The 22,620-nt window shown below is 37.1% G+C and overlaps 1 protein-coding gene across 5 annotated transcripts; it reads left to right on the top strand.

The window, feature by feature from the left end:
* The first annotated feature begins 40 nt into the window (after window positions 1–40).
* Window positions 41–22,026, top strand: LOC111503743 (podocan-like). Of its 5 annotated transcripts, none has more exons than XM_023158142.2 (2): window positions 41–173; window positions 16,922–22,026. In XM_023158142.2, the coding sequence occupies exon 2, from the start codon at window positions 16,927–16,929 to the stop codon at window positions 18,712–18,714; it is 1,788 nt and encodes a 595-aa protein (XP_023013910.2). In that variant the 5' UTR covers window positions 41–173; window positions 16,922–16,926; the 3' UTR covers window positions 18,715–22,026. The 5 variants fall into 5 exon arrangements, with proteins under 5 accessions (XP_023013910.2, XP_023013927.2, XP_023013919.2 ...); XM_023158159.2 differs by lacking the exon at window positions 41–173 and adding an exon at window positions 402–572; XM_023158151.2 differs by lacking the exon at window positions 41–173 and adding an exon at window positions 10,046–10,195.
* Window positions 22,027–22,620: the final 594 nt, after the last annotated feature.

Raw genomic sequence — 22,620 nt, 5'->3', positions numbered from 1 at the left:
ACATAGTAATCAAGTGACGTGACCTTGGCTAACGTATTACAATTTGCGATAAAAAGGGAGTGAATTTTTACGCCCCCACGGGTTTTTTAAGAACTACTACTAGAGTGAGGTTTTCAACAAAGACTATTTAGAAATTTTAAACATCTTTAGAATTTCTATTGGTAAATAAACAGGTAAATAATTTAATTATTAGTATAAAATTCAATACTTTTGGCGAATTTACCACGAGCTAGTGTCCAATGACGCGTCAGTGTTGCCAACGAGATATTGATAAACATGTATTTTGAGAAATAACTTTTTATTAGGTATTCAAAAATATCATGAGAAGCTTCACATGAGTTACTCTAGTGTGTGCAGATGCAAAAATTGAACAAATGATCATGACCCCGTTTGGTATTTTTTGTCACTTTGCTGAAAGTCGTTTTAACTTGTCCATTTTTGCCATGTCCCAGGTCCGTTGTTGGATGTTTGTCATATTCTTTTGGCATAAATTTGGGTTGTTGGTAAATTGCTTGTCCTTTGTGATCCAGTGCCTCACCTCCGCTTGAAATACGGATGTATGCAGTTGTGATGTGAGTATCTCCCAGAACAGTATATTCCAACTCCTATCTCAGGTTTGGTTTTGGACCCCTATCTGGGTTCAGTTCGACTCCATCATTTCAAGACTAAGGCATTTGAAGGTCAAATGAAGGCCCAAATGCAGAAGAGAATGTACTTACTTTCTTGCTCAAATGTTTACATTGTGAAACCAAGATAGAGGATAACAATCAAAACAATCTCCGAAAAGTTATAGAAAAATCTTACTATATATTTTTGAAGTCTTTGAATCTGGGGGTTCAACGTTAAATTAAGGAGTTCAAAGAACCTTAATAACAAAGTATATCCACACAATATGTTTTATGCAATTTAGTCAGAGCATTGGTTAAGTTTAACCAAATATGAGATTAATTTGTCTTGTTCAACCCTATTAGGTTAATGTGAGAGGTGTGGCATAATTAAATCAGATGATAGCTTTATGAGCAACAGAAAATATCATTTTTGAGAATGTTCACTCTGAAGTTTATTCCATATACCTATCTTGATAATGTATTACTGTTTTGCGACAGATGTTTATTAAGGCGCCTTGCTTTCCTCTGCTTAATTTTTTTTTCAGATGACATCATAGAGTCTATTTACGAAAAATTTTGCCAAGTAGTGTCCTTAACATCAATCTCATAGGACCAAACTGACCCCGTGATATTTAATATATTGAATTCCACAATAATTCTAAGAGGACTATCATCAAGGTTATATCCATATACCTAAATGCAGCCGATTTCGAGATATTGCAATTTTTCTGGAATATCAGAGTGTCTGAAAATACACGAAGTGAATCAGGAATGAAAAAATCATATTCTGGGGTTAGGTTCAGAATTCTTTTCTCAATATATTTTTTTAGTCAATTCACAGGGTGTTCACACCCCATATATTGTGACTCCAAGATGAAGGTCTCCTTATTTCCCTTCGAATAATGTACATTTTTCCTATACCTAAACTGGAAAATTTTCGACCAAATAACGATTTTAGTTCAGTTTTTAATTTTCGATACTTCGACAAAGTTACGCCATTGCCTAATTATGTATTTTCGAGTCAGGTATCGTATCATTCCTCGAACTGGACTAAAGTGAACGACAAACAACATGTTTGTCATTGTCTTATCTGCCCGTAAACGAGGTAACCAACCGCATATCCGAATCGCCCAATTCCTCGTATAAGGAAGAAACATAGTTAGGGGGCATACTTGAAGACTTGCTGTAAATCAATTTATCCAAAAGAACCATTCGTTCAGGCCAGTCTAAACTCACATTCACTGTAGGTTAATGGACTGGCACTATCAGAGAACAACTACTCCCCTGGCTAATACCACGAAGGGCGTTGGATTATATTGGCAGTTCATAATTCTTTGAGAGCGACGTTGGCCAGGCCATCACTGTCAACGACGAGCACTATAGGTCGATGATTATCAACTTCTTTTTCAATTCTCACAATTTCAGTTTTTGCCAATCCATTAGAGTCGTTTTTCAAAATATGTAAAACATAAATTATATAGTCCATAGGCATATATCAACAACATGCAAGTAAATATACGTTGAGTTTTGTCAAGAAATGTTCGTTGGCTGAGGAAGCAAAACGCCACGAAAAGGGCAACAAAGTTGAATTTGACCAGCATTTTTTTCAGTTTTTGCAGCTCCAATCAAATGTTCCCAAAATAATAAATCAGGAAACTTTTCGCATAAGTCCAATGATTACAGAATCACTGGTCATAAACGTTCAGAGAGTGAAAGAAAATCGGGATCATCAAAGAACTTCACATATGACAAACAGGCCAATACTGCGGAGAGTGCAGAACCAGATGACATATATTGACCGAAATGAAGAGATCATCTAAAGGTGAAGATCACTAGAGTCTAATCAGTTAATAACTTGATTCGGGTTCTTGGGAGTATATGGTAAATCAAGAACATTCAACAACTCAAAACCCTTGAACGAACCAATAAGAATAAAAAGTGCTTAAAGAATGGAATATCCTACTTGCACAAAGCGTAAAAGTTAGGGCTGGATGGAAATCATACATACACATCTGAAATATACGGATTTGAAATTATCTTCAGAAATGCCAAAGGAAAACAACAAAGTAGTTGATAAAGCAATCAAACAGAATAAAGTATACCTACCAATTGGACTTTATTCTGTAAACAACAATTTTACTCGAGTTAGCTTAATCGAATTATGTCATAAACAAATGTCACACATTGGAAAAGGGGATCTCAAGAAATCTACCAACGTTTGTCAATACATCTTGGGAAGTAAGCAAACGCGTCAGCCGCAGAAGACCAGAGTTGGTACAAAGTGATTTGTTTGGACCAGTTAATCCAATGCCGCTTGATGGAAAGAAATATGTGCTAACTTTCCTTGACGATCACACCCATTTTGTTAAAACCCTCTAACGAAATGGTGTTAATGAAAAGATGAATTGAACCATTCTTGATAAAGGGAGGTCTACACTAGTAAATTCGGAAATTGGAATTTGATGATTCGCATTCTCTGAAATATAAACTTCCAGCTGAAATGTGATTCGGGAAGAAGCTTAATTTGAATAAATAGAAGTATTTTTAGCTTTTTAGTCTATTCACACATACCGAAACAATTAACAGTAGGAAAGTTCGTTTCAAGATCCAAAAAATGTTTCTTGCATTGGTTATCGACTATTTTTTCCGATAAAAGTTCCTATGAACAAACTCTTCAATTTTAAGATAATGTCACGGCAAGTATTTCTCAGGAAGAAATTCAATAATCACCTCAATCTGACGATACGTCTCATGTAGTCTGGAAGACTATACGAGTCTGTACACTCGTACACGGTAAACTCAAGGTACAAAATACTCTACACCTAAAATTTTCGAGCAATAGTCCCCCCATACTACATACTACTATACTCCCCACCTCATAATAAGAAAATATTGGAAGAGAATATATTCCATGCAGGGGAGCCCACGATGCAAAATGGGGATTTACTCGAGCGTCATTGGTTGCAAAGCTTAGATGATAAGAAGAAAAAATGTTATATAATATACCTTTTCATCGGTGGGAGAAGCGGCTATAGATTTTCAAATATGTTGAAAAATACTGTTGCATGGACATACTCGAGCGCGTCAGATATTGATAGCATCAATGTCCTACGTAATTTTAATAATGTAGGTATGTTTATCTGATCGTTTGCATGATGTGGGTTAAAAGTGAAAAGAAAAAATTTAATCGAGCGCGTCAGATTTTCTAAGGGGGTGTTAAGTGCAACAAAAAAAAGCTCTCATTCAATAATCTGACGATTTAGATCTGACGCAAACTCGCGGCCAATATTATAATGTGCAAAAAAATTCGCCATTTGTTATTTCGGCTTGCGTAAATCGTCAGACTATATGTTTTTCGTTATCCTTGAATTATTTCCTTCAAAATAAAAAAAAAATTAGCTACCCTCGAGAATGTCGAAATGACGTAATTTTTTACAATTTTGCTGCCCTCCCCTTTTTTTACGTTACTCTCAAATTGTCAGATAACTGGAACATACACTTTTTAGCAGGTAATTAACTTACCCTACCTTAATCTGACGCGCTCGAGAATTTCTGATGATCAATTTTTTTTTACTAATCTAATCCTTTATCCCTCACAGGCGGCCTGATATATGGGGCTCATATTTGGTGGAGGTACTTAACCGGGTACAAGGTATCCCCCTGTATATTAATCTGCCGCGCTTTAGTAAATCCCGAAATCCCCGCTTGGCCTCCCATATTATCAATGTAATATTAACATCGTCTTTGATAATCTCCCCCTAGATCCACCTCTGACTACGCGAATTCAATGTAAAAGGAAAAAATTAACAATTAGGTTATCTTATTGCACGAACATTGGAAAGTAACTCGATGTCACTAGTATACGTGGACAGTTCAAAAAATAAAATGAATGTTGAAATTTCAATTAGCGATTTTTTTTTTAATTTTATGTTGGTACACTCGTCTCGAACATCTGTTCTCAGTTTCGGCTGTTTAGCATGTTTATTTTGTTGGTGAGATGCATAAAAGTTAGAAGTGTTTTGTGTATTCGGCGATTTTCTGCTGTCGAAAAAAATTTAATTAAAGAATTTGCATGAAGTGTTTTGTTAAAAAATTTAATTGAGTGTTAAAAAAACACTTGAAATGTTGACAGTGGCATACAGTGATTGTACTCCGAGTCAGAGAAATGTTTACAAATGGTATAAGCTTTTCATAGAAAGTCGAGAAAATGTGAAAGACGAAGCTCGCCCTTGACGCCCCAACATAGCAACAACCGATAAACATGTTGAGGAAGTGAAGAAAATTGTTATGAAGAATCGTCAAATCACGATTAGAGAAGTTGCTGAGGTTGTCGGCATATCGTTTGGCTCATGCCACGCAATATTTTAGTAAATTTTGGGCATAGAGCGTGTGGCAGCGAAGTTCGTTCCAAAATTGCTGAATTTTTACCAAAAAACCGTCACATGAACATCGCTCAAAATTGTTGAATGATGTAAATGGTGATCCAGATTTGCTTAAAAGGGCCATAACTGGTGACGAATCATGGGTATATGATTATGACAGCGAAACCAGAATGCAATCGTCCCAAAGGAAGAGTCCATGAGACCCAAGACCAAAAAAAGCATCTTCGATCAAGTGTCAAGGTTTTGCCCACTGTTTTTTTCCATTACCGTAGCGTAGTGCTTCCGGAGTATTGTGGAAAAACAATTCATGGCTTTTATATCACCATGAAGCAACTGCTCAATCGCCATTGCTTGTTCGTATTTTTTTGGCCAAAAACAACACCGTAATCATGCCTCAGCCACCGTATTCACCAGATTTGCCCACCAACGATTTTTTTCTGTTCTCAAGATTGAAGAGTCCCATCAAAGGGCGGCGTTTGGCGACGATTCAGGAGATCACCGAATCGCTGAGAGAGCTCAAGGTCATACCAAAAAGTGCGTATCAGAACTGCTTCGAGGATTGGAAAAAACGATGACTGTATTATGTCTGAGGGGTACTACTTCAGCTCTGTTACGCCAGCAACACAAAGTACGGAAATCGCTCAGAAGGTCATCTTCAATTCGTTCAGGTTTGGAGTCCAGCTCCCCTACCCTTTCGACTGATTGTTGGTCTCGAGAAGGACCAAAGGGTTCATGACTGATTGATGACGGCATTAAGTCCCAAGACATCAGTGCCGCCCTTCACGGGATACCCCTACCTGGCTGAGGTGGGACGGATGAGAAAGTTGTTCACCCGTTAACGGGGGACATGGGGGCCTCATTCGACAGAGTGTCAGGGCCTTCTATATCGGGAGGGGTCGTCTACAGCGTAATCTGTGGCTTCCCTAACTAACGGGTTTTCATGAGTTTCCGTTTTTTCAAAAACTCTCTCATTCCTCGACTGGATGGACTGCCGAATGGAAGGCAGCTGCAAATCTCTGCGGATGGCTTCATTCCGCACGAACCAAGGAGCATTCACAATCATCCTAATTAACTTATTTTGCAACCTTTCCAGAATGGAAATGTTGGACGGAGCCGCTTGTCTCCAGACGCCTGAAGCATACATGATGACAGACTTGAACATCGTATTGTAGATCATGATTTTGTTCTTCGTGCTCATTTTTGATTTTCTGTTGATCAGAGGGTACAGAATGGCTATCCGACCCTCGATTTTAGACTTAACGCACATGATGTGCGGGTTCCAAGTGAGCCTACGGTCTATTAGAAGGGCGAGGTACTTTACCCGCGCTTGCCAGTCAATCTCTCTTCCAGAGATTCTCACTTTTCTGGCCGAAGAAGATAGTAATCTTCCCATGTTTATCGCCTGAGTCTTTTCCAGGTTTACTCGGATCTTCCAATCGAGGTACCAGCGCTCGAGGTCGTCCAATGCACGTTGCATGTAGACGATGCCGAGCTCCCGACCCATGGAAGATGAGAGAAGAGCCGTGTCATCGGCGTACAGGGATATCTTCACTCGCTCGGACCTAGGCAGGTCGCTGGTGTAGAGTGAATACAGCGTCGGAGAGAGCACGGCCCCCTGTGGCACTCCAGCGAGGATCTCTCTGCTATCAGACAGAGAGCCCTCTACTCTGACCTGAAAAGTTCTGTCTTTCAGGAAAGACCCGATCCACCGGATCAGGCCCCGAGGTAGGTCGAACGCGTTTAGCTTGTACAGAAGGCCTTCGTGCCATACTCGGTCGAAGGCCTTCGAAATGTCTAAAAGCACAATATGCACTTTTTTGTTAGTGTTGAGCTCGCTGATGGTGTTTTCGACCAACCTTAGAGCCTGTAATTCAGTGGAGTGTTCTCTCCTGAAGCCGAATTGTTCGTTAGGCAGAACATTTCGGTCCTCAACTTCTTCGTTAAGTCTTTGCAGTACAACTCTTTCAGCCAGCTTAGACGCCGAGGAGAGTAGACTGATCGGGGGATAATTCTGCGGGAACAGCTGGTTCTGACCCTGTTTTGGGAGCATGACGATGTTTGCATGCTTCCACCTTCTAGGGAAGTGTCTGAGGGCCAACGAACTGTTAATTAAGTTTAAAAGAAATTCAACGCAGTTCTCCGGGAGTCTCTTCAACAACTTGTTGGTTATTGAGTCGACCCCCGGAGCCTTCTTGGCCTTTGCAGCCTTGATATGACCCTTCAGTTCTTCCATAGAAGCCGGACGGATGTCGTCATCGTCATCCTCCCTGAGGAGTCGGTGAACCCGGTCTTCCAGCAGCATATCGCGATCGATGTCGTCAACGTTAAGTTGAAACTGACGTTCCATCGTGTCTGCAAAGGCTAACGCCTTGTCGGCGGGGGAGTAGCACACTCCGCGCTCCCCGTGAATGGGTGAGAGAGCAGTCTTCTTCCCCTTGAGCCTACGGGTGACTCTCCAAAGCTCGTCACTCCCAGGTTCGAAGGATTCCAAGAGCTCTTCCCACCTTTCGTTTCGATGCTCAATGATGGCCTGTTTGACTTGATTGGCCATCCTGTTCGCCGCTGTTTTGTCCCCTGGGAAAAGGGTTCGCTGATAGAGCCTTCTCAGGCGATTTCTCTTTCGTATCAAGGCTTTGATACGAGGGGGAAACTCGTTGTAGCCCTTCAGCGGACACTCCTCCCTGGAGGTGGCCGCTCGAAACGCATCATTCACAGAAAGCTCGAAACGCTCAACTGCCGCGACGAGTTCGTCGGGAGAATCGAGTACCTCAGGAGGGGCGCGCATCTCTTCGAGCTGGGCTCAAAAGCCATCCCAGTCCGTCTTGGAGCTCATGCGATGATCAGGGGGAAGAAGATCATCACCCATCACGGAATCCAGTTCCGACAGAACGTAAATTTCGCTAGTCAGAGAGATGTTTCTGAGAAGCGCGATGTCTAGTACGTCAGGCCTATTCTGCCCGCGATAGTACGTAGGCTCATCTGGTCCCAGCACAAGGTATTCATGCCTGTCAACATGCGCATGGAGCGCTTGGCCGTTTCGATTTGTGGCTCTGCTCCAAGGTGTGTGCTTGGCATTGAAGTCGCCAGCAGCAATTGTCGGAATGTTGCTTCCCATCAGCAGTTCATCCAGAGATTCTGGGAGTAGACGAATGTTCGGAGGGTTGTAAACCGAGATTATTCTGTGACAACCCCTGCTCAGTTGAATTTCGACCCCCACGTCCTCAGTACCGTGTAATCGAGCACTGTCAATGCCGTATTGGACACACTGTAGGGATCGTTTGACAAAAATGTCAACTCCCCCTCCAGCACGTCCAACACGTTCTCTGTGAAAGAATCTGTAGTTTGGAATGACAATAGATTCGTTCCTCAGATGTGTCTCCTGGACTAGAGCCACATCTATGTTGTTCTCGGTTAGGAAATTCTCAAAGTCCAGCTTTTTTGATCGAATGCCATTGGCATTCCAAAAAACTATCTTCAGAGATCTAGGCAACGTTAGTTGTCTAGACTACAGAAGTCGCATTTAGAAAATGCCAAAATTAGGTACTTTTTAGGTACCGAAGTCAAAAATTAGGTGCTCAGTAACTTACACCGCAACTCAATACTCAAAGTTGCGTTGCTAGAATTATGTGATGCTAGCAACGTAATGAAAATAATAATGAAATAATGAATGTTAAAGGAACACTATTGGGTGCTAATTAAGTGCTAAACGGTGAGGATTGTAAAATTTTCTAATTAATAAACAAAAGCTTCTAATTTCGCTAAACAACAGATCTAAGAATCAGGTCTCTCGAAAACGAGGACGAATTCTCTATCATGTATAAACTAAGCGTGGTAATAAAGTGCTAATTAGGTGCTTGCAAGAAATTAAGATGAAAACGACCGCGAAAAAGCGAAAAAAAATCGATTTGAGAACAAAAAATTAACAATATGCAATAAAGTCTTGAGATACTCGTAAACTAATACATAGACAATCAAAACAAAGTGCTAATTAAGCGTCGGTCGGTCGGTAGCCGGACGGTTCGACGTGGATGTTTTGTTCATTTAGTCAATCGGCCGATGTGTGAGTCGATGGTTCAAGCCCCAGGCTGAACGCTCAATTTTCACACGTTAAAAGGTGAGACCTCGTTAGTTTTTAGCTCGCACAAGTTTCGATTTCTGAGGGTTATCGTTTGTAGGGGTGCGATAGCTGGTTAACGAAAAAAACATATTTTAACAGTTTTTTTTCAATGGTGGTTATCGGGTCCATGGTGGTTATCGGGTCCATAAGCCCCATATGAATTATGGAATCTAGATTTACTATAAGTGTAAGAACTCCATCAGGAATAGTGGTTTTGCATAATGCCCCATAGGCATTATGGAATCTAGGTTTATTATTATTTATCTAGTAAGCACTTAATTAGCACTTTATTTTGATTGTCTATGTATTAGTTTACGAGTATCTCAAGACTTTATTGCATATTGTTAATTTTTTTTCTCAAATCAGGTATCTCGAATTTTTTTTTCACTTATTAGCGGTCCTTTTCATCTTAATTTCTTGCAAGCACCTAATTAGCACTTTATTACCACACTTAGTTTATACCTGATAGAGAATTCGTCCTCGTTTTCGAGAGACCTGATTCTTAGATCTGTTGTTTAGCGAAATTAGAAGCTTTTGTTTATTAATTAGAAAATTTGACGATCCTCACCGTTTAGCACTTAATTAGCACCTAATAGTGTTTCCTTAACATTCATTATTTTATTATTATTTGCATTGCGTTGCTAGCAACGCAATGCAAATACTTTGAGTATTGAGTTGCGGTGTAAGTTACAGAGCACCTAATTTTTGACTTCGGTACCTAAAAAGCACCTAAAAAGTACCTAATTTTTGCATTTTCTAAATGCGATTTCCGTACTTTGCCTTGCTGGAGTAACAGAGCTTACTACTTCGTACTACTTTTTTCAGAAAAATGAAAATTCACCTTATTTTTTGAACAGACAGCGTATACAAATCTCCAATTGATAGTAATTCATTTGATATACAGATGCTCCGCCATTGTCAATGTCATTGGTCAGCTCGAAAATATAGACAATTTAATGCGGTTTAGTTATTTTCCGTATACCTTCATAATCAGAAAGTATAGCAAAACAATTTCTTATCTAATTCGAAACGAAGTAGAAAGTGAGGTGAAACATTAATTTTTTGCAATTTCCTACGTTCTTGCTTGGGTTAGTTGAATTTTACATTTCATTATTGATAGATAGATTGTTGAGAGGATATGTGCACTGGTTCGCTGTCAAAATATATTAGACGTTATCCGAAAAAAATGTTTGAAATAGTTTATGTGAGTGAAAGGCACGTGTGCGTATTCTAACTATCTATAAGGAAGTGGCATGAAGTAAGTTTTGTTTCAGTTCAGTACTTTTGTTTCCGCAATCTACAAAAAACATCCAAGCTTGAGAAATATAAGGTCTAATTCAAGATACTCTTTTATGTAAAACTTAGTGAAAGAAAAATTCTTCAATTTGATTTCCGAAAAACTCAAATCATTCTACGCATAAAAGAAATATGATTTTTTATTTTATTTTTGTACAATCCGTCATTGCATGCATATTTTTCTTTGTCGGAGTGGTACTCAACATATGAAAAAAAGTTCAAATATATCTGAAAAATTAATCGATGGTCCTGAGTGAATATATATACCTACTATAACAATTTTCAATTCAAATCAAATCAAATCAGTTTATTTCCCAGAGACTCTACAGCATGGAAAAAGTCAATTTAACTAAAATATAGAAATTCACAATACAAATAAATTGGTACACTCGACCACCCTGTAGATTTCTATGGGTTGAACAAAGCCTGCAAAAACGGTAACTAATCTTTTATCAAGTTTTTTACAAACTGCAGGTTTTCGGCTAAAATGAATAATATGAAAGTGTCGAGTTTGTACATTCTATGCAGTTCTTGCTCAGCAATTAAACTGGAAATATTGTGCTTTAACATGGAACGCCATCACTTACCATTGGCTGAGATGAATAGAGCTGTAGGGCTTCTTCAAGGTGGTATGCGACAAAATGATGTAGCTCTTCGTTTGGGGGTCTCCCAAAGTGTTATCAGTCGATTGTGGCGGCGTTTCCGTGAAACTGGCAGTCCAGCCGAACAACATCCAGGGCGAGGACGCGCTACAACTGCAGTTCAAGACCGATTTTTGGTCTTAACCGCAAGAAGACAACCGACAATCACAGCACCTGAGTTGGTTAACGAGTTGCAGCAGACGCACCAGGTAACCATTGGTCGTGATACTGTCAGAAATCGACTGCATGAAGCAGATCTCCACAACAGAAGGCCACTTAGATGTCCACCTTTGTCGAGAGGCAATCGCGGTAGAAGATTAGAGTGGTGTCAAGAACATCAAAACTGGGATGCAAATGATTGGGCCACAGTTTTGTTTACAGACGAATCCAGATTTGGATTTCATCCAGATTCTCGTCGAGTAAGACTGTGGAGACGACCTGGAAATAATGAACGTTTGAGACACGTCCAGGAAGTCCACACATACAGAGGTGGTACAGTAATGCTATGGGGCGGAATCATGATCGGCCGATCTCGTTTTTCCAAATCGCTCCCTCAAAGCTCGACAGTACCTCGGACCTGAATCCCATCGAGCATGTGCGGGACATGCTTCAACGAAGAATTACTCCGCATATGGGGAACATTCACACAACGTTTCAATTGAGAGAGCTTTTAATCGCTGAATGGGCAAATGTACCTCAACAAGACATTGACAATCTCATTTTGTCGATGCACGATAGATGTAGGGCCGTAATAAACCAGCGTGGAGGCCATACTTTGTACTGAAATCCTCAGTCACACTTAAATCTATTATTATTTGGTCGAAAACAGTGTCTACCATCCCGTCCAATCTCCACATTTTCTCTTCTTCCTTGATCACATGGGCTACAGCATTAGCCCAATCTTCTTTCCGTATCCGTTCCATTGCGAGTTCTAATAAACGTTGGACATCAGAAATTTTATATGTCACGTTTTCACGAGCTACGTAACCCTTAATTTGAGCACAAATTAATTCTATCGGGTTTAACTCACAATGGTAATGAGGAAGTCTCAAAATGGTGATGCCTTCAGCACGAAGCTATTGTATCCACCACATGCTGGCGATATCTGTCACGATTGTGTTTAATGACACTCATAAGCTCGGCCTTAACCGTGTCCTCGGAAAAAGGAATTCCTTTTTGTCCTAACCAACTCTGCATGTCTGCTTTTCTGGTGGTCATAGTTGGCAGCTGTTCTACTAATCGGCTGTGATAAGAAGCGTTATCCATTACTGTTACCGAATTTGGCTCGACCCGTGAAAGAAGGGATTCAAACCATCCTTCAAAGCGTTGGGCGTCCATGTCTTCGTGATAATCCCCCGTTTTAAAAAAATTAGCGACTATCGTCTAAAAAGCCACTCTCGCTACTTATATGGGCGACAATTAGTCGTTGCCCTTTACCCGTTGGTCCGCGTAACCCTGTTTATAAACCGTCCACAAATGCTTGACGATAACTAGTTACAGTAGTATCTTGCCAGATCTTAGATACTGTGTGACCAGCATTCACCCAGGTTTCGTCCAGATAATAAATATTTTTGTGAGCAGAACGCATTTCTCTAATAGAGCAAAGATATCTCCGTCGCCATGAAACTATATCTCTCTATTAAGACAGATTTACGGGATCGTTTGGCATATATACATTTTAAATCTTCTTTTATTATTTTCCTTAACTTCTCTTTGCTAATTTTTGGAATGAGATCATTATCCATTACCTTTGTCCTGATGGATTCGAGGGTTGGCGCTTTATTCTCAAAAAAGAAAAAATGAAGGATATAGCGTACAAAATTTTTCTGGTACTCGTCCAATTCAATTTTTTTTTCTACCACGACAATATACTTTTGAAGCTTGCACAATCCCAGTAACCTTTTTTTCACGTACAATGCGTTCAATTGTCGATACGGATATTCCCGTTAAAAATGAACGCTGGGCTACAGCTTCCACTTTACGGAGTGTATTTTTTAAATTTTCGTACACTCTACAGACAATCTGTTTTCCTTCTAACGACATAAATTTCCGCTTTCTTTGTACATTACTTGGACCTGCTACGGCATCCATCTTAATACTATAAAAATGATAAAATTCAATCAAAATTCAATCAGCTATTTGTCAGTTGTTTAGTTACCTCAAAAACTATTTTAAAGTTGATTTTGAAGAACACTTTATTGTGAGATTTTCACTAGAACAGATTAACAAATCCCCAACACGTGTTTCGCTGCACAGTAGCTTTTTTAAGCGTGTTCACTAACAAACTGAATTCTACATACATTGTGATTTATATATAGGTACTTTTTGAAATATTACTATCTACCTAGAAACTAATAATATTCTAGGAACTAATTAATGACAGTTATGCCTGAGTTTGATGACTAGGTCAACTAATTATCTCACAATAAAGTGTGAATGTGATGAAAATCTATGATAATGTATTTTGAAAAACAAGTATCGGCCAACTCTATCTTATATTTTAAAGTTAATAAATATAACAGTCTATTTAATAAATATAATAAAATATATTTGATAAATAAAAAACAAAGTCACCTTCACAAGAAACAGAACACACACGCCTATGCAGATAAGGGCGCTTGATAATGAAGAAACCGAATGACTAGTTATGGCATTTTAAAGACGCAAATATAATAGACCTGCGAAGTGTTTATCAGTTTACCGATGCTCAAAGTATTTAACGAACTGGTTCACCTATTCGCTCGCACATCCTATCAATATGCAGAAGCTTTCTTGTTACGGGGGGTAAATTTTATGAAATCATCTTACTTTTCAATTATTTCAATGGCGATGCATAGACAATAAAAATGACTCCGGTAAGAATTTAGTTCTAACATTTAACATTGTTGCCGTTAGCTCTCAGTTCAATTTGGCTGGTCTTCGTCGATCGACTATGACTTGACCAAGGTCGCGCCCAATACTAATTGCGCTTCTCGATCGTTCTAGGTGCCGCGTTGCTTCAAGAATAATTCTACCGGCTTCCTAAGACATTCATCGAGATATATAAGCACTACTAACAGGCAGATGAGGCAAGTCTAGTTGAAAGTGCGGTACGAAGTGAGCTAATAAGGCGATAGACGTCTGAGTTCGGTGAAAGTTTTTGTGTTGCATTGGTAGTGAAATAACGTTGAGTTTATTTGTATAGTGTGGTCAATTATTGTTCAACCCACGGTGAAAACGTAATATTATCACCTTTGTTGAGTTCAAAGTCGTTGACCATGCTGAAAGTATCATGGCCACTGTCATAATTCCAGCTATAAGAATACAAACATTTTATGTATCAGATGCCATGTCTAGCAAGAAGTGCTCCTCGAAAAAGTGTTATTATATTTGAATGAGTTATGAAAGATTATATCTGAAAGGTTGCTCAGGTTTATTCAAAAATAAATAAAAAATTTAGAATATGACAAAGAATGGCAGTACTTTCAGAAGTTGTTATAATCCACTGCAATTTAAAAAAGTATAATTATAACAAAGTATAAATAAGTTATGCAATAAGAAACTGAAATATCGTATAAATCGGGAACCAGTTAGATGAATGCTAATTGAAACATGTAATTACCTATATAATTAAAACTATAGGAGATATGGACATGATTTAACGTTGACTTGAAGGTCAATTGCCGTATTTATATTATTCAAAGAGTTGTAAGTCATGAAAATACTAAAATGACAAAGAATTTTTAATGAATGTTCATCACTGTATCTCTAACAGTTTAAAGGTTAAATCGGTTTGTTTCTTAACAAGTCATGTTACCACTGTGTCATATTGAAAAATTTTATAAATTAAAAAAGCATTGTAATTGTTTTGACTTTTAAAAAATATAAGTGAATTTTCATTTTTCTCAAAAAATATTTATTTATTCACCAATTTTCATTTCGTTCAATTCAAAGTAGTCCCCCTCAGATATAATATACGTGTGCCAGCGTTTTTTCTAAGTCTCGAAGCAGTTCTGATAGGCACTTTTTGGTATGTCCTTGAGCTCTCTCAACGATTCGATTTTTATCTCCTAAATCGTCGCAAAACGCCGTCCTTTCATGGGTCTGTTCAATCTTGGGAACAGAAAAGTCTCAGTTGGCCAAATCTGGTGAATACGGTGGCTGAGACACGATTACAGTGTTTGGCCAAAAAAATACGAACAAGCACTTATGAGTGAGCAGGTGCATTATCGTGATACAAATTGTTCTTCCACAGTACTGGAAGTTTTCTTCGTATTACTGCTCGCAAGCGGCGCAAAACGTCCAAGATAGTACTCTTTATGTTGAACGTACGAACATGTAGCAAGAACTTCTAATGCACTACGCCACGGTTATGGAAGAAAATGTTGAGCAAAACTTTGACATTTAATCGAACTTGGCATGGTTTGTTGGACTGGATCGCCGTTGACGTCATTCAACAATTCCTGAGCGATATTCATGCAACGATTTTTTTCATCAAAATTCTGCATTTTTTGAACGCTTTCACGTGCTTCCTGCACAAAATTTTCGAAAAACTTGCATGGCATGAGCCAACCGATATGCCAACATTCTCAGCAACTTCTCTAGTAGTGATATGATGATTCTCCATAACAATTTTCTCAACTTTCTCAGCATTTTCATCGGTTGCTGATGTGATTTGAGAAAAACAATAAAATTAATTTTTTTCAGTTTGGCTTTCAGTCTTCAAAAGGTACACAAGACGACATATTTTCACTCTTGGAAAACCTGTACACCAATCTTAATGAAAGAGAATCTGCGGCGGCCATGTTTTTGACCTAACCAAGGCCTTCGATTGTGTAAACCACATGCTACTTCTTCGCAAGCTAGAAGTTTGCGGATTTAGAAGATCTGCATTACTTTGGTTTGAGACATACCTTTCTCATCGGCTGTAAAATGTTCTATTGGATGGAATTTTATCAGAGGAACGTTTCATTCGCAGTGGGGTCCCACAAGGTTCCGTTTTGGGACCGCTGTTGTTTCTCATTTATGTCAGTGACTTATTCCATGTTAACATAAGTGGTAAATTCACATGTTTAGCTGACGACACCACTATCCTCTGGCATAGCAATACCGCCTCAAATTAACTTGATCAAATCATTTTCGACATAAGAAGGGTGAAAGAGCGGTGTGTGATTCCAATCTTTCATCATTCAACATCGACAAAACAAATGTGTTCACGTTTAGATGTAACATAGGGGAAGTACACTTGGAAAATGTAAACAAATTTTCAGGGCTCTTCATTGATGACAATCTAAAATTTGATTCCCATGTCAACTATTCATGTAAAAGGGATTTATACAGGGATTCATGATGCCGCCCATTATTTGTGAAGCAAAAAATTCTGACCTTAGTATGACTTTTTATTTCAGAAACAGTGTGTCTTATCCACAAAAAATATAAAAATCAATTTAATACCACCTCAACTTATAATACACGTCAGTCTTACTTCATTTCCCTTCCAACACCTAGTCTAGCCTTTACACACAATTCTATTATTTTCAATGGCAAGAAGTCATTTAATCACCTTCCCATTAATTTAAGGCGAATATATAATGAAAAGAAATCTAAAAAGAAAGTAAAAGAATTCCTTGTTGGGAGGCCCTATTATAGTGTGGACGAATTCTACCAAGGCTCTATCGAGTAATTGGCATGTAGCTTTGTGTAATCAAGTTATTGAAATCAACACGAAATGGCTATCAATGTTCATTACGTAGCATTATATATTTAAATTTACTCAATATTCATATATTCATGTACTTATATTTGTATCTGTTCAGCTGGGCTTAATATTGATTAGTTTTTTTTTTACTTGCATCACGTTGAATACTATTCATTCATTAATTCAATGTTTCGTTTCAGGTAAAATGAAGGTGATCGTACTGTTGTCAACTATTGGAATCTTAAATGCCTTACACTGCGACAAAGATTACAATTTTGATAAACGAGGCTACTACATAACCTGTCAAGACCTTTCGAGCGAGCACCTCGATATCCTTCAAAATATCACAATCAACAACGAAATAAGTCTTGAGATAGACAACTCTGTATTATACAACGTATCTTCTGAAATATTTCGAAACGTGGGAGAAATACGTTTCCTTACTATAAAACATTCAATTTTTACATTTTTACCGTCGGAAAGCATATTTAAAACTCTACCCAAGTTAGAGCATATTACCATCCAGAATACTACCTTTCATATGAATGAATATACTTTCTCAGGAATAAATCATTTAAGGGAATTAGTGTTATCCAAAAATGGCTTGATTAAAGTGGAAGAAAGTACGTTGAAGCATTTGGATGTCTTGGAGCTTTTTCAACTGACAGAAAACATGTTAGAAGATACAGCAAACATCGTGATGTGCGAGTTGAAGAACTTGAAATCGTTGAATCTATCAAGTAACTTGATAGAGAGTGTTGATTATTTTTCCACATTATGTGAAAGTCCTACCTCTATGGATTTTAGTGGTAATGGTCATTCATATGCTTCAAATGTGTCGAAAGATGACTATACCATATATGAATTTGATTCGAATTTAGTAGAGTTAGATTTGAGTCACAATAGGTTAAGATCGTTAGGGGATTTGTTTAACACTGTCAAATACGTCCAGGTGGCGAACCTGCAGGAAAACATGTTAACTCAGTTGAAAAATTCCGACTTCAAACTACTTAAAGATTTGAGAGACCTCTATCTCCAAAACAATAATATAACTACTATAGAAGATAGAGTATTTCATGGAAAAAACAATTTGGAACGTTTAGATTTATCTCGTAATGGGTTGACGTTTTTCAGTATAACGGATTTGCCCATGCTGAGGTACCTCAACTTGGGTTCGAACAAACTGAAAGAGGAGAATATCGATGTTATCAACAGTACAAAGACTTTGCAGAAGTTTTTTCTCTATGATAACAATATTTCCGAAGTAAAACCTTATGCGTTCCAAAGATTTAACAAACTTGAATTACTTGATTTAAATGACAATCACATAAAATTAAACAATAATTCGTTTAGAGGTTTATTCGAAATGAAAACCCTTTTTTTGGCGGGTAACCAGATGAAAGTGTTACCAGAAACAATTTTCCGAGATTTGAGGAAATTGAAAACTATCGATTTATCGAGAAATGAATTCAAAGCATTATATCCAGCTACTTTCAATGGACTGAAAAATGTGAAAGTTCTCAATATTTCTCACAACCATTTGGAAGGTTTGGACTACGTTTTACTCAATCCATTGAAGAATTTGCACGTTTTAGATATTTCTGACAACAATTTGCATTATATTCAGTACGATTCTATAATTTCTAATTTGCCATCACTTTCGGTTTTGAATATCCAACAAAATCGGTTATCTTGCAAGTTCTTGATTGAAATAGCTGGATATTTGAAACTGAAATCAATCAATTACACAATGCAAGAAAAAATAGATACTTTTCATGAAAATGTAGCCGGTATATTTTGCGCAAACGAAGAGAGTATGGCAGGGCTACAAACTGACACAAACACAGGTCATACTAACCTTTTATTCAATACAGTTATGACTGTGGTTTCATTATTTTTAGTCTTCATTATGGGTATTATTGGATTCAAAATTTACATTTATCTGAAGAGACGTAAATATAGAGCAGACGAATTCGAATTGATTGTGGAGTAAGTTTTAGTGCAATAGTTGATTTAAAAACCGTTAAGGTGACATCACACATCACGAAAACTACGATATGCTCTGTGATTGTTGCGATCTGTGAGTGATATTATTATTTAGCATTGAATTCGATTTTATGCTCGTCACCGTACATAAGTAAACAGAAGTAAATTCACTCCCGTCGGTCTCTTTGATGTTTCGGGGCCAGATTTTATTTTTTGCTGGCATGTTGCGGGGCAGGAGGGCGTCGGCTAAGAGCTGTTGTGCACCTCTGCACGAGGTTCGATCAAAAAATATGTGATCATGATCTGACTTCATCATTGCTACGAGGAGCTCTCAATAAATGTCTTATATGATTGTGAACTGTTTAGGAATTGATAGAAAATAAGACAGGGTGGTGATATAAACGTATATTTTATATAGTAAGATTATACAATTTAGGACAAAAACTTATGCTAATATATTTCAAAGGTTTTTTAGAATGATGAGTTTTTGATTTTTTTTTGTTTTCAAATTTCTATTGGCAAATTTCAAAGTATAATAAATTCTTACCCTTGTGAAAAGACAAAAAAAAATGATCCAAAGAAAAATTATCACAATTAGTGGCACATACATTGTTGAAATTATTATGAAATTCTGTCCCTAGACGAATGATACATTGTAAAAATTAATCTGGAGGCATATATGAACTTCCAAACTATTTGGCTACTGTATTACTATATGCCTAGCCGCCGTGGCAAAATTTGTACATACTTCTCAAGAATGTTTTCTTGAACATTTTCTCAAAAGATATCCACAAACATAGCCCAAGCTGTTGTCTTCTGGAGTGGCTAGAGTTCTATAATCATTTGTCTCTACTCTCAAAGGTTTATAGGGATTTTTTGAAACTTCCACAAGAATCTTCATTCTATTTATGTCTGCATCTGTAATACTAGATAGAATATCACTAGTATCTTCTAGACAGTTAGTTCCTTCTGCCTGTGTGAAATACTGAAGAGTAAATGTGTTTTTGAAAGCTCTAGTAATTTGAATAGGACTTGGGTTTCTGGCATTTCCACAAGTAGGTATTTCTAACTTGACCAAAATGATTTTCCACACAGTCCTGATTTATATTCCTCGTCAATATGTAGGAGTGTCCTTCACTATGTAGGTTTTTCCAAAGTTGCAGAAATGCCGAAATTTTTATCTGCCACCCCCTCAATGAATATCATTTGTCCAGTCGTGTTTTTTCCTTTTTTTGATATTACAGTTAATTTGTTACAGTCAATTATAAAACAACAATAAAAATAAAAACAACAATGAAAATTTATTGGAGCTCCGAGGCGACTTCATTGATTCCAGTGGCACATGTGCTTTTTCAGCTGCAGGAAAAACCGGAAAAACCTGCAGCACAACATCATCTGAAGATCTTGATTTTCCAATGCCCTCTCTCTTATACAACAAAATGTAGGGTGTCTCCAGAGACTCCAATAGATTCAATACATTGCCAGAATACTTCGTGACACGACTATCGTCAAACTTCAATCAGTCCGTTTCGTCTTTGACCAAGGCATAATAATGACAAAATTCAACGCCAGAACCACAGTGAACAATGACTGCATGAATATTATAATAGTGATCTGCTAGACTGAAATGTTCATCTATTTCGAACCTTCGAAAGAGTTTCTTGCTTCCATCAGAGGTTGAGTCTTGTTTGAAGATCATCAGTGTTATTATTAGATTGACTGGTGCCTCAGAAAATCAATTTGTTTTGATGTTCTAAAAAAAGTTTTATTGAAATCTTTCACACCGTCAAATCTATTTGAATTTAAAATATCAAACACTTTATCCATTTTTTCAATGAATGTAGCCGTTCCTATTGCTGCTGATGGTATTTGATTGAAACTGGCATAGGTATTCATCGCTGTAGCTACCGAATGACTGAAAACTTGACTGGCTAATTTAACCTTCATCCTTTGAAAGTTAGTTGGAAATAAATGAGAATCAGTAAGATTGGGTGCTAGTCCATATTGCTTTTCCTTATCCAAGTTGTAAAGTTATTCAAGATGACTTTTGTTCGTTGTATATTCAAGTTTGAAAAAGTCATGGCAGATGTAAAACATTTTTTTCTCATCAACAAAGAAATATGGCTGCTCTACAGTCACTTCGAATTCTTTTCTGGCAAGTTTATAAAAATTAGAACTTAAATCTGAAATGATACCCCTAACTCTCAATCCAATTTTTGATAATTGCCTAACAGCTTCAATCACAATACTTTTTATGTCCAGTATTAATGTAGATGAATTAGTAAAAAAAAGTATGCAACAGTTCGAATGTATGCCTTTTGCCATGACTACTAAGGCATTTGCAGAATTTCATTTTGTTTTGAATCTTTTTTCTGAATATTTTTTTTATATTATTGGTTTGGTTGTTGTAAATCAAAACTTCAATATAAAATACAGATTTCTTAGTTCTGGGTTGCCTAGTTTGCTAATTATGAAGTGTGTCAATCGAATGAAATTCTAATGTTTTTTGTTATTGATGACAGAATCTAAGAAAATACATATTTGCTATTTATAGTAGATTATCTGGAACATATAAATGGAAAGTAGGCTCCAAAAAAGGTTATTTGAATATACATTTGATACTTTGGTTTTGCAAAGATTTCAGTGGAAGTAATTGTTTTCCTACAGATACAAATCAAAACTTGATGTGGTTCCACAATTACTTTCCTTTGTGGATTTCCAGTGGAACTGGAGGCATATACTATTCTTAAAGTTCAATTTCATCAAATTAAATTCATAATAAAAATTCTGCATATTTATGACTTCACTATATATGGTCGATAACAATTTATTTTATGATTTTCGTTATATGTTCATTACTTCAATCTTACATAATAAATAATAGAAAAACATACCTTTTTTTCGTCAATTGGAAATCGAAAAAAAATGAATGCCGGCAAATTACAGCAACCCACAGCTTGACACTTGCTCATTTTGAAACTATACACAAATTTTTCACAAATACAAAACCACCACTTACAACGACTCACTCTGTAATAATATTCCATGCCTCAATTTGGCTCGCTTGGTAAACGCCTCAGATTCAGTCGGTTGCGCTGTAGTTCGGCCGCGCATAAAATTCGAGGTGGGGAATCTTGACCCAAATATGGCGGAGAGTGAACTTACTGGTGTTTACTTCTATACTGTGCTCTAGTCAAGAAAAGTAAAAAATGGCAATTGATAGATTTATTATTTTATTATCTAATCCTACAAAATGTATTTGAGGTAGTAAATAATGTTACTATTAATGTTTTTCTATGAAAATAAAGGTTTCTAAATATCTAACGTGTTTGGTTTCCGCTTAATATAATTGTTATTTTTAGCTATTCTTTTCAATGTTCATTTGTTATTTCAGAGATTTCAAATCATGTCTATTACACAATGAAAATCCGAACTAATGAAATTCACCATGAATACTTTGATTGGTATTTCATCAATGATACCTGCTAAATGTTTGTTTTTAAAATTGATTTTGATTGTTTTTATTTCTTTCTGGGTGCAAGGTATGAAATACATTGAGTTACAGGATGGGTTGGATTCAATTGTAAATCGATTTTGTGGTAGATTCAAACTCTTTACTCTTTCTGTTAGTGATTTTGGGAAATAATTTCCGAATTCATTTGATAAAGTCACGTTAGTATTATTTGGGTCTGATTCTATTTCAATGTTTTTTGCATTGCCTGTTTTTTCCTAATTTATTGTTTACTAATTTCCAAAGAGACTTGGTTTTATTTTCTGAAGTGAGTAGCTTTTGCATATGTTTTTTGAGATTATTGTGTCATTCACTTTTTTTTTCAATTCATTATTTTCAAATTGTCCAGTGCTATTTGTAAGTCATTGAAATATTTACTTATCTTGGGAGATTATTCAATTT

The sequence above is a fragment of the Leptinotarsa decemlineata genome, unplaced genomic scaffold, assembly GCF_025532065.1.
Source record: "Leptinotarsa decemlineata unplaced genomic scaffold, Ldec_3_MD MMD2_tig00026328_RagTag_RagTag, whole genome shotgun sequence".
Taxonomy (NCBI): domain Eukaryota; kingdom Metazoa; phylum Arthropoda; class Insecta; order Coleoptera; family Chrysomelidae; genus Leptinotarsa; species Leptinotarsa decemlineata.
Note: the sequence above shows the minus strand (reverse complement) of the source record. Positions and strands in the feature narration are given on the sequence as shown.

Bases quoted from the DNA above. Each gene is read 5' to 3' on its own strand.
- LOC111503743 (XM_023158142.2), top strand. From the start codon at position 16,927: ATGAAGGTGATCGTACTGTTGTCAACTATTGGAATCTTAAATGCCTTA.